We start from the raw sequence: 15,183 nt of genomic DNA on the forward strand, positions 1-15,183 counted from the left end.
ATGTAAAAGTGGTGTTCTTCAGACAACACGTTACAGTCCCAGAAGGACATGTGCCTCTGTGTCCCGTAGTAAGGGCTGTCTCTCCAGGAAACCAATAAATGAATTACAGTCATCGATAGCGTTTTCTAAACTCTTCTGGGATTGTTTTATCATTAGATGTGTATTTAAGCAGTCTTTCTGCTTGTTTGCACTGATGGTATAATGTCTGCTCAGTTAAGGTTTCAGGTTGACCGTTGGGCTTAGCTTTATAAAGCACTCGGAATGACTGTCATTCATGATGGGCCAGTAACCTGATGCTTCCTTGGGCTGACAGCAGCTCAACAAGCATTTTTCAGAAGTCATTTATGTCAGTGAATGATTTATGTCAGTTGCTGAGGGGCTTTCTTCTCCGCTGTGTCTCCCTCACGCTTTCAAGGTGTGTTCGGGAGTCCCAGTGTTAGAACGCCGCTGGCCGTTACACATGGTGAAGCCGGACCTTAGTGATCGGAAGGAGTGGAAAGGGTTGCAGCTTGTGTCTATGAGCTGTGCTCACTGTTCACGCAGGACTGATGCTCAATATGTTTGTTTAAATGCTTTTGTAGCAAAATTTCTGTTCAAAATAATGTTCAGTGTGACAAATACCATATGTGTACGCAGCTTTGAATTCACACTGACTCAGCAGTAGGAACACGAGAGTTTTCATTTTCCTTGTGTATGTGCTCCCTTTTGTGGGTTTCCTTCTCCCGCCCCGTGGTCTGCATTCTTCCTTGGCAGTGCTCTGCCTCTTGGCCACGTCCTGTCTCGCACACTGAGAGGTGGCAGAGGAAGCAGACACAAGGTAGGAGCACTGGGGCCCCAAGAGCAGGAATTCACAGCTTTCACAGATAAGCCCTGAAAGTTGGCCAGTGTCCAGCAGGAATGTGACTGTATGAATACTTTCACCCCTCCCCTCACAGCTCACCGGGAAAATTAAGCTTGAATGCCAGAAAAGAGAACGAACTAGCCGGTTCACAGCAGGGGACAGACAGTGTGGTCCTGGCAGAAGGATGGAGTTCTCTGTGGATTGGCTGTGAGGCAGGAGGAGGGGCGCCAGCACGGGCGGGCCCTGGAGGGTTAGTGAGGGCTTAGTGAGGGCTGTCTCATTGCTTGTGCAGGTGTAAAGGCCCGTGGTCCCAGCACGCTTCCTGGTCTGTCAGAGTTAAGACAGCAGCAGCGAAAATCATGCTGTGCTAATGATTACACCAGAAATATTCTATTTGCACAAAGATGATTTGTTATTAGTGGATTCTGATTCTGTCGAGTACAGGAGATCACAAAATAGCTTTTCAGTGGGTTTTTTTCTTGGTTAGGAAGAGAGGAAAAAATGAAGAGGTCAAAAGGATATGTTTGTGTATCATTTTAAGTCTGTGAATAAGCAGGTCACCATTAAAACAGAAGGAGTCCTGTCAGTGTGTAATGGGTGGTCTTCTCTGTCTTTGCAGAAAGTGCTCGGAAAAAGCAGGAGGGGATTGTGGGCAGCTCACGCGTGTGCTTCGCGCAGCACACCCCATCCCTGCCGGCCGAGAGCCCCCGGCCACTGAAGCTCCGCAGCATCCTGGACATGAGCCCGTTCACGGTGACCGACCACACGCCCATGGAGATCGTGGTGGACATCTTCCGGAAACTGGGCCTGCGGCAGTGCCTAGTCACACACAACGGGTAGGTGTGTCCCCCTCGTGTGTGGGGCCCTCGGGGTCAGGTGGGGGGAGCCCAGTCAGGCCCCCAGGGGAGGTCTGCCATTCTGGATTAGCCCTTCAGAGTCTCACTTACCAAGGGTGGGCGAAGTGTCGATTGCTAGGTCTCTGCTGAACCAGGAGCACTTCAGGTCTGCAGGGAGGTGATGTGTCCTAGGGGGTCTGGGAGGGACTGGGGATTCTCCAAGCTGTGGGGTCCCTTCTCGGAGGGCAGTGGACCCCACTGCATGGAGCACTGCAGCTGCCTGTTCTTGTAGATCATGGTCAGGGTGTTCGTCTCTGGGACAGTAATAACTTTCTGAAGAGCTGGCTCTTTACTGTTTGATTTATCGTGTGGTGAGGGAAACTGTGTATAACTAGACAAAGTTGGTGGATTAGCTGAAAGCCTTTTGCAAATGCTCTGTTTCCATTTTTCTACAGTCTCCATCTGCAAATCCTGTGAATACAGTGCTGGCAGATAAATGGGTCATAATACACTGTACATAAATACACTTATGTGTTTAAGATGCACACATTGGTTTTTCTGCCCTTTGCAGATAATCTGGCCGTGTTTCTCCACGTGGGAGTTTGGGGAAGTATGGTCTGGTGGGAGTCGGGGAGCAGGGAGACACTGCGCCTCTGCCCCTGGTGCCCGCCTGCTGCCTGGCACTGCTCTCTGCTCCTGGGCATGGGGTGTGCCTCCCTGCTGCCCTTTCTCTCCAGCCCCTTGGTTCCCACCACGCTGCTCTTTCTGCTCGGAGCCTGCACCTGAAGGCTGAGGACAGTGAGGCCGGGTGGAGTAGGTGGGGTGGTTGCCCCTCACCGTGTGAGACTGCTGGAGACCCTGCACATGGGAGGACCCAGCGGTCCCACAGCCATCCTGCACAGACAGAACATGCCCTCTCTAGGGGATGGAAGGCGGCGGGCGCCTCTGGCTGCAGCCCCCCCACCGCGGCCCCTCTGCATGGAGGTGGTCATCCATGTGGGAAGCTGTGCCCAGGCCTGTGGTCAGCACGGCTAGTCCAGGGAGCAGTAGCCTCCCAGCTCAGAAGTCCTGCCTCATGCTGTTTGATGTGATTGTTGACCAGTAGAGTCCATCTCTTTCTTTGTGATTTCTTTTTGTTGTTGTTGTTTTTGGTCATACCGTGTGGTATGTGAGATCTCAGTACCCTGACCAGGGATGGGACCCATGCCCTCTGCATTGGCAGTACACAGTCTTCAACACTGGATGCCCAGGAAAGTGCCGTGATTTCTTGGACAATGTATTAGCCCGTAAGGGTCTGGAATACAAGTAGAAGCTAGAGAGCGTGACTCGTGGCTGTGATTGCACTGTGCTAGCCACTGAAGGTGACTCCAGGAAGCAGGGAGGAATTGATGGAGGGATGAGCTCTTGATCAAGGGCAGGGAGTTCTCTTTTTGTTTTTTCCCAAGATAAGGGTTTTCTTTTTATTATATGCCAGAGACCAGGTACGGGTGTTGTTGGGAGTGGTGTGGGTTCAGGGTGTCCAGAACAAAGTCCCTGGGGCTTCATTGGCTCTCTGTGGTTTCTCTGAGCTTGCAGGACAGCTGGTGAGCTCAGGGCATTGCAGGCTTACCGGTGCCGTCTCTGTCAGCTCTTCCTCCGAGGAGTTCTCCACAGAGACCTACGCTGCAACTTCTGCTTACATATCATCACCCAGGATGGTGCCACATGGCCTCTAGATGCAAGTGTCATTGCATAATTTAATATTTAAAACTCTGAGAGTGTGCTAATAATGGAAAGGTTGAGAATTGACATCAGGTAGTCCAGACTCCTTGGGCAACTAAAATACTCGTCTGTGCACACGCTTCCTGCCACATCGTAACGCTTATCCTTCTTACGAAAGACAGCTCCGTGGTCTTCCTCAGCCACTGCACCCGGTTTGAAGTTCACAGTCCAAAGTGTTTTTAGCCTTGAAGGAATGTTCACCGTTCTGGAAACCAAAGGGCAAGTTTTCTGGTTCAAATGCCCTCAGACTGCATTGATGAGAAATAACAAAACAACCACAATAATACTGCTCACGAAAGGGGAAAACAGGAAATACAGAGTAGTCAGTGTTGATAACAGTGAGCAAACGATGGTGGGCAGGATACCAAGAGCTTACAGCCTTGCCAAGGGTTACGGTCAGTTCATCATCCTGCCTTCTAGTTGACTGTAACCATTTTCTTGAATTATACTGTTACAAAGAATATTCAGTGAACATTCGTATGCACGAATTTACATATGCATATCTGAAGAATATGCAGGGAGAAATAGCTGAGAGAAATATCAATAACCTCAGATATGCAGATGACACCACCCTTATGGCAAAGAACTAAAGAGCCTCTTGATGAAAGTGAAAGAGAAGAGTGAAAAAGCTGGCTTAAAACTCAGCATTAAAAAAACTAAGATCATGGCATCCGGTCACATCACTTCATGGCAAATAGATGAGGAAACAATGGAAACAGTGTCAGACTTTATTTTCTTGGGCTCCAAAATCACTGCAGATGGTGACTGCAGCCATGAAATTAAAAGACGCTTGCTCCTTGGAAGGAAAGCTATGACCAACCTAGACAGCATATTAAAAAGCAGAGACATTACTTTGCCGACAAAGGTCCGTCTAGTGAAAGCTATGGTTTTTACAGTAGTCGTGTATGGATGTGAGAGTTGGACTGTAAAGAAGTCTGAGCGCCAAAGAATTGATGCTTTTGAACTGTGGTGCTGGAGAAGACTCTTGAGAGTCCCTTGGACTGCAAGGAGATCCAACCAGTCCATTCTAAAGGAGATCAATCCTGGGTGTTATTGGAAGGACTGATGCCGAAGCTGAAGCTCAAATACTTTGGTCACCTGATATGAAGAACTGACTCATTGGAAAAGACCCTGATGCTGGTAAAGATTGAGGGCAGGAGGAGAAAGGGATGACAGTTGATGAGATGGTTGGATGGCATCATCGAATTGATGGGCATGAGCAAGCTCCGGGAGTTGGTGATGGACAGGGAAGCCTGGCGTGCTGCAGTCCATGGGGTCTCAAAGAGTCAACACGACTGAGTGACTGAACAAAACTGATCTAAAGAATAAAGTCCTAAAAGTGAAAAATTTGAAAGTTAATGCATTGAAAATTTAATAGATATTTTCACATTATCCTATAAAGTAATTTACATTCAATGTTAGAGTGCTCATGTGTTGAAGTATCTCTTTTTAGTATAAAGAATTTCATGGTCCCATATGTGACATGATTATACTTAGGTTGTTCATCACATAGAGATATCACTGCATATGAAATGTTTGAGTTTTAGTTTTTAAAACAGCATCCCATATTTGAAAAGCCCTGTTTGTGCATGTATGTATACAATGACTTAGGTGACTCATTTTGACTTAGTAACTAGTTGTCACATGACTGAGTGGACTGCTAATTTGGTTTATGTGCGTCATACTTGGGGAGTCATGGCCCCAGACCACGAGCTTATATAGCTGTAGGCATGTGATTTGGCCTCCTGGGGTATTTGGCACTGAATTTTGCACATGATTGGTTTTCTGTAAATATTAGTTGATTTGTGTATTTTTCATGTTCATGATTATTTACTTCAAATTAAGGTTTTTTCCCTCTCCAACTCACTGTGGGGGAGAAAAGCTGATTTTCACAGCATTCCTCTTCCATCCCTTCCCTAAAATGAGACTTCTTGAGGTTTTCTAAGGATTATTTTTGCTCCCTTTATCTTAGTGTAACCATAGGGAAATGAGAAAGTAGGGGAAGACCCTCCCACTTTGTGGTTTCCTCCAGTTAATGGACATCAGCTGGGCTGCAGCCGAGAGTAGCCGTGGTTCCAGAAAGGCCGGGACAGGAAGGTTGGGAAGTGGGGTGAACTGCATGTCGGCTGTCATGTGACAGTGTGAACCTGGGTTTGTTTATGTGGGGCATGTCTTGTAGTTACTGATGTGTCGTCAGAAATCTGGGTTTTACGTTACTTTATTTTACAGCTAATGAAGGGTAAATGGCTGTTGACCAAACAAGTTTATTTGGTGTGCAGCCTCCGGTTTATAACTGGTGTGCAAGGCAGTTTTACCCCCAGGCTTATCTTCAGTGATGGGCAGGGCTCTGGGTGATCAGATACCACAGACACGACGGGAGAGGAGATGTGTGTCAGCAGAAGAGCAGTTTTCTTTTGCTTAGGGTCATTTAAAGGATAACGGCACCGGACTTCATTGTTTAGAAGCTTAGTAAGTACACGCTAAATGGAGAACCTTTTCGAAAGCTTTACGGGTGGGGGGTCCCTCGGAAGCCAGGCTGGTCACCCTCAGCTCTGGCCTGCTCCGTGTTGCTGTCTGTGCTCCCGTGGCTGGTCCTCCTAAGTCGTGACCAGCGGGCGTGTCCTTTTGTGCAGTCCCGGTGAGGCTCGTTACCGCCGTGCACTCCGCTGACGGTGCCAGGTTGTTGAGCGCACAGGCGCTAGAGAGGAGTGAATGGAGAGGGCGCTGGCAAGGGCGGGCAGCTCAGGTTCTCGCCTGAGCCTGCCTGTGCGTAAGAGAGGTGCCATGATTACATTTTCCTTACTTTTGTCCTTCAAGGAAAATAGGTTGATGTAAGAAGAGAGCACATGTCTCCTGCGTTTTAGTGGAGAGTCTAATGGTCAACCGGAGAAGGCAATGGCAAGCCACTCCAGTACTCTTGCCTAGAAAATCCCATGGACGGAGGAGCCTGGTAGGCTGCAGTCCATGGGGTCTCTACAAGTCAGACATGACTGAGCAACTTCACTTTCCCTTTTCACTTTCACACATTGGAGAAGGAAATGGCAACCCACTCCAGTGTTCTTGCCTGGAGAATCCCAGGGACGGGGGAGCCTGGTGGGCTGCCGTCTATGGGGTCACACAGAGTCGGACACGACTGAAGTGACTTAGCAGCAGCAGCAGCAGCTAATAGTCAACATGCTGGGGTTTCATACTGAGTCCTTAGAGGTGAACAGCTGTGTGTTTGGGGGAAGAACACTTGAGGAATCCAGACCTGCAGATGAAAGGAGAAAACGAGGTTGGGGGGAGGGTCTTGCCCACGTTTCGTGTTCTGATAAGCAGAACCTCTCAGAATCCTTCAGCTTTGGTGGAACCAGCAGGACATTCACAGGAACTGCTCAGAATGAGTTCTGTGGCCGTGTGGGTCAGGAAAGTATTGGATCAAATGCTGTAGAGTTTTCTTTACTGTGGAGCTTCGCACGCGGGGTGGACAGTAAACATGGTTTTCCAAACGTGCACCTTTGGGAGAGGAAGCTGGGGCGCAGAGGGGCTCCCAGGCCCGGTGTTTCTGGACACAGATACCATGGGGCAGGGTGCTGGGTCGAGCCTTATTGTACTTACAGTGTTGTGCACCCCAAGGAACAAAGTCATCTTTTACAGGAGTCAGACTTTGCACTGATTTTCCCCAGACTTGTGAAATTAATAAAGCGGTACTGAGTTCGTCCTTATTACTATGAAATCTCTTTTCTCCAGTAACTAAAGAGAGGAAACATATGTATTTCCTCCTTTTATGGCTGTTACTTTGTAAATACAAAGATTACTTAATAAATGTATAAGTTTGCCATTTTGTCCTTAATAAATTCACGACTGACCTCATTGCGTACCTGGAGGTTTGGCAGAGCTTACTAACTTAGTAACTGAAATTAATCATTGTATGTAATCGGGTAGAGAAGAACGAGTAAGAATTAAACTGGGGTTCTTTTACTTAATGTCAAGATGCTCACTTTTCTTGATTCCAACTGTATATGCAGGTGAATTGGTGATTGTTTCTCTTAGAACACCTGCTGAGTGGGTGCTTATTTTATGTGGGGCGTGTTCTGAGCTACTGGACGGTGATGTGCTCCCACTCTCTGAGAACTGTTCAGCTTGCCTTTGTTCTTAAGGATAAGTGTGTCATTGTAAAAGATGAGAAGACATTTGCAAAGAAGCTGTGTTTGCCTCTCCCACTCCCCTCCCTGCCTGCTTCCTGCCCATCCCTCCCCGGGCGCCTTCCCTGCTCCGTGGCTAAGTGGCTAACCGCTGTGTAAGCAGCCTCCCGTGGGCCCAGAGCCCTTGACTGAGCAGGTCCCCTGCTGACGTTCATTCTTCAGGAAGCCAGGGTGGTCTGAGGCAGCGCGACACAGAGCTGGTCCAGCCAGATGGCAGGGTGTCCAGTCACCCTGCAGGGTGCGCTGGGGGGGCTTCCAGAATTTATAGATGAGAGCTTTTGAAGGCTCTCAGCACCCGGTGTATATACTGTAGACTGGAGTTGAAGTCACTGACTTCCGTTATAAAGGTGAGGAGGGCCGGGGGTGGCCCTTCAGGAATGAGAAGCACTTTCTTCTGTGGAGAGAACATGAAGCTACAGTTCAGAGTTGTGCAGCTCTATCTGATGGCATTTCTTTGCACTTTTTTTTTTGGAGTCATCTTCATTTTGAGCTTTTATAATCTTGATTTTTAATTTAAGAAGGACAGCTACCTACCAGTATTTAAAGTAGGATCATGTCACTTGCAAAAGCCAGTAGAAGTAATGCAGTGGTACCTGGGGTTTCAGAGCACTTCTGTATTTTTCTGAAGCCCATCATGTTTTAACTCTTTTTCGCCCTCTGTATCATGATGGTAGGACCCCTCCCCGAGTCCCCCACAGTCATTAGCATCACGTGGTCTGTTGCAGGAGCCTCTTGGGGATCATCACCAAGAAGAACATGGTAGCACACCTGGAGGAGCTGACGCGGCGCGCCGAGCCCCTGGTGATCACGCGGCTGCTCCCCAGACTGGGCGGGGGGTGGCTCCGTGCCCTTGCCTCCCCCACCGGGCTTGTTAGACCCTTCCTCCTCCTCACACGGGGGTGTGTGCACACCCTGCCCTGGGAAGCAGCAGGCCCACCTCCTGGCCACCAGAGCCTCTTCTTGGCTTTAGGACTGTAGGCAGTGTGGTCTCTGCAGTCCTATGGCAGATAGCCCCACTGCACCCAGGACGCCTGCTCTGCTTCCAGTGAGCCCCCAAGCCCGTCCCTGTCTTTCTTCCCTGGTCTTGGCTGTGTCGTGGGGACATGTTACCCAGCTCAGCGGCCCTCCCGCCCCACATACCCTCAGATCCCAGGGCCTGGGCGCCAGCACCCTCTGTAGGCTGTTTCAGAGTGTGGGCAGCAGCTGAAGGTCACGTGTGGTAACTGTAGCTGGCCGTGGGTCCCAGTGGAGTCGTGACTAAAGGGATTTCGAGCTCTCTGATAAGCTGTCTGGCTCTGGCAGCCCCACGCTGGCCTCTCTGGCCTGTGGCTGTCTCCCCTCCGTGAGGCCTGTCCCTATAGGCTTCAGTCCGGCACCATCTCCATGCTTCCTTTTTGAAGAAGCCATTGGCCAGAAAAATAAGTAACTACTCATCCCTTCTGCTTTCTGCTTCATCTGTAATAATCTTCTAGGACTGCTGCTTGATTTTTTTTTTCACCTACCTTTTAATGTAAACGTTAACAACTCAGACTTTCATAAAAGCACTGTACCTTTTTGACTAAAATCAGAAAAGGAAGACATTGATGACTGTAGTAGAAACTTGGGTCATCCTAGAGATTTATTCTTGGGGTTCTGAAGTTTGGGATTTAAATTGTGTTGACCATTTTAAGTGCATTTTACCTGAATTGTATGTGCTTTCATGAAGATTCGGCATACAGCTGGGCACTCTTTAAATCAGTTTATTTAAAGACAGTTAATTTTGGCTTTAAAGAAAAGTGCACTCTAAACGGGACTTGGTCGTTATGTTTTCTTCTCTCTTGGCCTGGGGGAAGGAGCTGTCCCCCTCAGGTGGGCTCAGCGCCCCTTCTTCTGCATTCTGCTCACTCGCGCGCTGGCTCACGTGACTCAGAGGCTCTGCCTCCGCGGTCCGGTCCTCAGTCTCAGGGCAGGGACACTGAGCGGTTAGGGGTGTCATGCTCGATACCTCCGAGCATGGCTGCTGGGTGTTGAGTTACTTGACCAAGATGCTTTTTGAAAATACAGACTCGGGCTGATTGCTTTGCTCTCCTTCTGTCAGCCGAAAGGATTTAGCTGTGGGTTTAGCTTCTCCTTTCCCTTCCTTTTAACGGCAACCTTCTTGTCTTTTTCAGACGCCTCCTTGGTATCATCACAAAAAAAGACATCCTCCGTCATATGGCCCAGACAGCAAACCAAGACCCCGCCTCCATCATGTTCAACTGAGCCCCGCGGCGGAGGAGGGGGAGGAGGCCGATGAGGAGGCCTGCCTGCTCAGCAGCAGCTCACTCTGACCGGGAGGCAGGACTGGCGGCGGCGGGCCCCTGTGGCGCGTTTGCAGATGCTGCTGTGGTGCGGGGAGGGGAGGCAGAGGCGGCGGCGAGCAGCGTCGGGGGGCCCGGTCCCCGCCGTGCGCTCAGCCCTGGAGGCGGCCCTGATCCGACCCCGCTGGCTCTGGTACTGCAGAGGCCGGCAGGCCCCGTGTCGGAAGGGATCCCTCTGAATTGAGCCATCTCTAAGACTGCAAGGTCTTGCCCTTTTTTTTTTTAATCAAAACTGTTGTGTTTAACTCCTGTACCGTACAGGTAAAGCATTACCTTTCTACATTCCGGACGAGCTTCTTCCTCTCCCCTCCCCCGCGCGCTGTCACCAAGCCTCTGAGAATGGTGCGCCCGTGGGGAGCAGTCCTTTCTCATATTGAGATGTGCATGGTCGCACCAAGGTCTCGTCACAGGGAGGGAGTGGGTGCTGTGTCCCACACGAGGTGCTTGGGGCAGGCCCACGTACCACAACCGGGCCGAGGCCGCGGAAGCTCTGCGTGGGGGGAGGGCACGCTCGCGGGGTGCAGGGGTTCAGCATCCACCACAGGGGACTTGACTGGTAAGGATGGACAGTTTTTTTCTTGCTTTTCTCACCCTCTCTGACTTGATGGATAATGTGAACTGGTCTTAACGCAAATTTTTGTTTCTAAAACTCCTGTAACACAAGTACCGTTGAGCATAAGGAAATGATGCTGCTTCGATAGTGACAAGAAGGAAGTGCTGTGTGGAGCTGCACCTGTTATGAGTTGCATGTTTAAACACTGGAATTTTCTTTTTCTTGGAATTAGATCAGTCTGTTTTATTTTCCCCTTAAGGTATTTTACTGCTGACACTGAAGAAATGTAATTCATAACTTGCACTAAATGTATATTTCTTTCTTAAAAATTTACCATTCTTATTTATATTTTTATGGATTAAAATTTATAAAATACAGATCAGTTAATATCACACTTAAATCCTTTTACCTTTTTAATGTGATTTTTATAGACTAATTCAGACTTAGAAATATGGAGATATGAACAAAGTTTACAGTGGGAACGAGGGTCTAAGGTGTGGTGCGGCTGTCTCTTTGTGATCACACGTGTACGGACACCTTTTCTCATCTCTCACTGCCATCCTCTGGGTTGTGTTTCTGGCTTGTCCATTTTGACTCATTAACTGGAAGCTGAAACACTATGCATTGTTTCTCAGATTAAAAGTTAGTGTTAACCTTAAAAGAAAACAGTAGAATGGCAGAGGTAGCAGTTAAAATGTTGATCTGAACAGAACTTGTGAATCTTCGTGGAGGTCATGTCCAGGTGTCCAGTGACATTTTGAATCCACGCTGCACTTTTTTGCACAGTGGGCTGAAAATGTACTGGATGTGTTTGAAATTTGGGGTTTTGGAAAATACGTGTCTTAATCATGGTCTCATTTCACATCAGCAAAGGCAGTTCACTTGAAGCACTGGCCTGAAAATTCTGGATTATGCATCTTGGGAGGCAAAGTGAATTTTTAGAGACATTTTTCTGAAACACATCTTGCAATGAGCTCTTTTTATATTTTGGAAGTGATTGTTCACCTCTTGATTCTTAATAAACCTGTAAGGTCTGGGAGATCACAGATCTTTATGATGCTGAGGATTTATAAGCTCTCAAAGCCATATTAGAAAGACCATTGAGAGGTGAGCAGACGTTAGGAATTCCACGACACCTGAGTTTTGCTCTGCCTGCAGTTAGTGTTTTGTCCTGTTTCCCTCTTCTGGCCACCTCCACACTTGCTTCGCAGCGTGTGGAGACAGCCCTTCCTGATCCATGGTCAGCTGGTCTCCTCTCAACCTCTTGTCCGTGCGTTTGCCCGAGGCCCAGCGAGCGTGTGGGCTCCATGGCCGCACCACGTCACACGTGGCGTGTGTTTTGTCTCCCTCGTTTCCTTTCTGATTTCGAGTCCTGCTTCACACTGACATCTCGGGTGGATGCCAATTCTCTCCTCAGTGTGTGCCCTTCCTGCTGAGATGCAGGGGGCGGGCTGTGCCTCCAGCGCACTCGTGGTTTTGTCTGTCACTGCATTCCACTTTTCCTTTCGGTATGTTGGTGTGTCTGCGTGTCAGCCCAACGAGGGGAGCTGGAGACCGTGCGGTGGGAGTGCCTGGCCCAGTGGAGCGCAGGCGGAGCCTCATTGGAGCGCCTTTCTGAGAAGGTGTGATGAGAATGGGCGGGGCGTCAGCATCTCTTCTCCTTAATAATTGAGTTCAGTTCTGACTCATGAATGCCTGGTTTGTTCATCTGCGATGTTGCCTAGAGCTGTATTTATCTGTTTATTTATACTAGTGTAGTAAAGCTGCATATCATTACAGTACAAATGGTGACTGTGATGAGTCAATCAGAAAACCTATTAAAATCTATACGACAATGTGTGGTTTGGCCTTTGATTCCCTCGGTCGCCATGCCCCAGGGTCATGGCTGCTGTGTGTCATGTGTCTGGGGCACCCAGCGTGCAGCCTCCTGGGGTGTCCTGCATCTCTCGGGCTGCAAGGGAGTGCTATCCTTGGCAAGCAGGAGTTGTGGGGACCCGGCAGACCCCAGGGTGACGGCAGGGTGTGCGTACCAGCACACGTGTGGGTATAGGGACCACACACCTCAAAGGAGACAGGTAAGTCACCTGCAGACTGTGTTTCTGAGAACGAGCGCGGAGGTTTGCAAACAGGACTGCCTACGGGGAGGGGAGACACACACTCTGTGGAGCGGTATCCATGGCGTCCAGGGGAGTGAACCTGGTCCTGACACGCCCGGGACACCTTGTTCTGCTGTGCTCGTGCTGTTCACCCGACGACAGCTCCAGGTGAGCTCCTGGGACTGCTGGGCGCGAGCCTCAGATGCTGGTACATGTCATGAGTTGGTGTTGCGGTTGTCGAGCACGTGTGTTTATGTGATCCTGGGGAGCCTCGTGCTGTCCTGGCCAGTGCCCGGGCAGAAATCCCCCAGCTGGGGACAGAGGGGCACGACATGGCCTCGGGGGTAGGGATGCTGGTCGTGGGTGATGAGGTGGGGTGAGGTGTGAGCGCACAGCAGGCTGACAAGGCTTCCCGTGCTGGGGGCAGAAGCACCTGTCCCCAAGCGGGACCCACTGGCAGGTGTGAGGACACCAGGAAGGTCTTGGCGCTGGAGGGACGAGGGCAGGGGCTTGTGTGCATACTCAGGACTTGCAGGTGCCAGGGAGCAGAAAGCTCTGCGCTGGTGCCACAGGACGAGTCCGTGTGGACACAGAGTGGAGCACTGTCTTGGGTCAGGTTTTACCGCTTCCACTTTTTCCTTAGCTGGATCGTTCTGCATGTGCTTGAGAAGTTGTATGGAAGATAGTTTGTAAGCTCCAGGTGTGAGCTTAGCCAAGTCTGAGTTGAGTAATGGTTTTGTTAAATTGGGTGAAGCTGCTTTTATTCATGAAAGAACTCAGGTACTGGGTGAAAATGAACAGGAAGGCAGGTGGCGTCCTGGAGTCACAGCAGCCGCTGGAAAGGACCTGAAAATGTCTGGTGAGATTTCGAAGGACCAGGCCTCCAGTGCAGGAAGGAGCTAAGAAGGGGAGGTTTGGTGTCGGGCTGGCAGAGGCTCGCTCTTGAACAACCAAGTCTCAGTCCTTGAAAGGCTGCTGCTGCTGCTCAGTCACTTCAGTCGTGTCCGACTCTGTGTGACCCCATAGACGGTTGCCCACCAGGCTCCCCCTTCCCTGGGATTCTCCAGGCAAGAACACTGGAGTGGGTTGCCATTTCCTTCTCCAGTGTGTGAAAGTGAAAAGTGAGAGTGAAGTCACTCAGTCGTGTCTGACCCTTAGTGACCCCACGGACTGCAGCCCACCAGGCTCCTCCATCCATGGGGTTTTCTAGGCAACAGTACTGGCCCCTCCCAAAATGTGTGATGAGCCCTCAGACACTGCTGCTGGGCACGGAGCCTGGAAGTGTCTTCACAAGCCTGTTCTCAGGAAGCCCTGCTCACAGCTGTAGTCTTCACATTGTAACTGCCACATTCTTGCACTGGTGCCTAAACCCTGCTTTGGTTCCAATATACCAAGCCTTCTGATGTATGTGAGGAATGGATCGTAAGCTGAATGTTTTTTGTACCCTTTCATTTATTCCTTGATAAGCAATCCTGTTGAAATCTGTATCACTGAATCACAAGAAGGCAAATTTAGAAGACACATATTTGAGGTGGTTGGATCTAGAATTTCTAGCTAGCTTGCATCGTTTTAATGGAAGGTACACTTGAGATTAAGGTAAATGTATTAACAACTATTTCTAATTACTTATGCAGTATTAACAAGGACCTTAGAAGTTAAACAAATCTGTGGAAAAAGCTCAAGTGCTACTTCAAAGGTTAGACTATGTTTTAACACACTCTGTACTGTGTCAGGTTTTTAACACAAAGCACTTGGCGTTAAGACGCACCCGGGACGTGCAGGTAGCACTCAGGGAAGGGACTGCATCAGAGCCTGGGCCCTCCTCAGCACGGGCCAGTCCTGGACAGGACTGAGGCCCCATCTTCTGCGTCTCAGCGGCCATGGGCAGGGCGCTGGACATGGGCTGCAGCTGAGGGGAGTTGTGACTCGTGGGCGTGTCATCAGCGCATTTCCCCGGCGGTGCTGGAGACTCCCCCTGGCACCCAGCGAGGGGCACCGTGTTCATGGCACACGTCCATTCGGAGGCTTATCTGACCGCAGGGCCTCCCCAGGAGTGTGTCCTGCTCCTGCCATCCTGAAAACTCTGGTGGGTCTTGGGACTCAGGAGGCGGTGACACAGTGACTTTGGAGAGTTCCGTGGGCAGGCCCAGCTGGTCCTACAAGATGAGGGTGAACCAGGTGAACTCAGGGGGGAAGCTCTGCTAATGGGCCTGTGGCCCGTCCGCAGCTTGCTGCTTTGCATCTGACCGTGAGCTCTGAGTCATAAGGTGAGGGATGTCTTGTGAGGTTTAAAAACGATCTGCATCTGGTGAAACACAGCTCCCCTTGGACTGCACTGGAAACCCAGTGCGTAGTTTGTCATGGAAAACCCTCCTGGTGTGTTGAGCACACACTCACTGTGTCCACATCCTGTGCTGTACTGACAGGCCGAGCCCTGGGAGCAGTGCCAGAAGGAATGGACCCCAGGGGCTGAGTGAATGCTGTCCACCTGAAGCTGGGGAGGGTCTGGGGTGGGCCCCAAGGCCCCATCCTTGTGGCTGCAGCTCGTGTTAACCCCTAGTCTAGGGACCCAA

At 50.0% G+C, this 15,183-nt stretch overlaps 1 protein-coding gene across 6 annotated transcripts in view; it reads left to right on the forward strand.

Annotated features, from left to right (window-relative positions):
- The window catches only part of CLCN3 (Cl-/H+ antiporter 3), a 90,990-nt gene extending 80,099 nt beyond the window's left edge, over positions 1 to 10,891 (forward strand). For 4 of the 6 annotated variants that reach the window (XM_055428004.2, XM_055428008.2, XM_055428006.2 and 1 more), the window contains 3 exons: positions 1,461 to 1,677; positions 8,348 to 8,423; positions 9,773 to 10,891. In XM_055428004.2, coding sequence (XP_055283979.1) covers positions 1,461 to 1,677; positions 8,348 to 8,423; positions 9,773 to 9,931 — 452 coding nt within the window. In that variant the 3' untranslated portion in view covers positions 9,932 to 10,891. The remainder of the gene's footprint in view (positions 1 to 1,460; positions 1,678 to 8,347; positions 8,424 to 9,772) is intronic. The other 2 variants (XM_055428009.2, XM_055428010.2) reach the window with 1 other exon arrangement.
- Positions 10,892 to 15,183: the final 4,292 nt, after the last annotated feature.

Source organism: Moschus berezovskii, chromosome 7 (assembly GCF_049115385.1).
Source record: "Moschus berezovskii isolate FMDL1 chromosome 7, NW_MosBer_1.0, whole genome shotgun sequence".
In the NCBI taxonomy this organism is placed as follows: Eukaryota; Metazoa; Chordata; class Mammalia; order Artiodactyla; family Moschidae; genus Moschus; species Moschus berezovskii.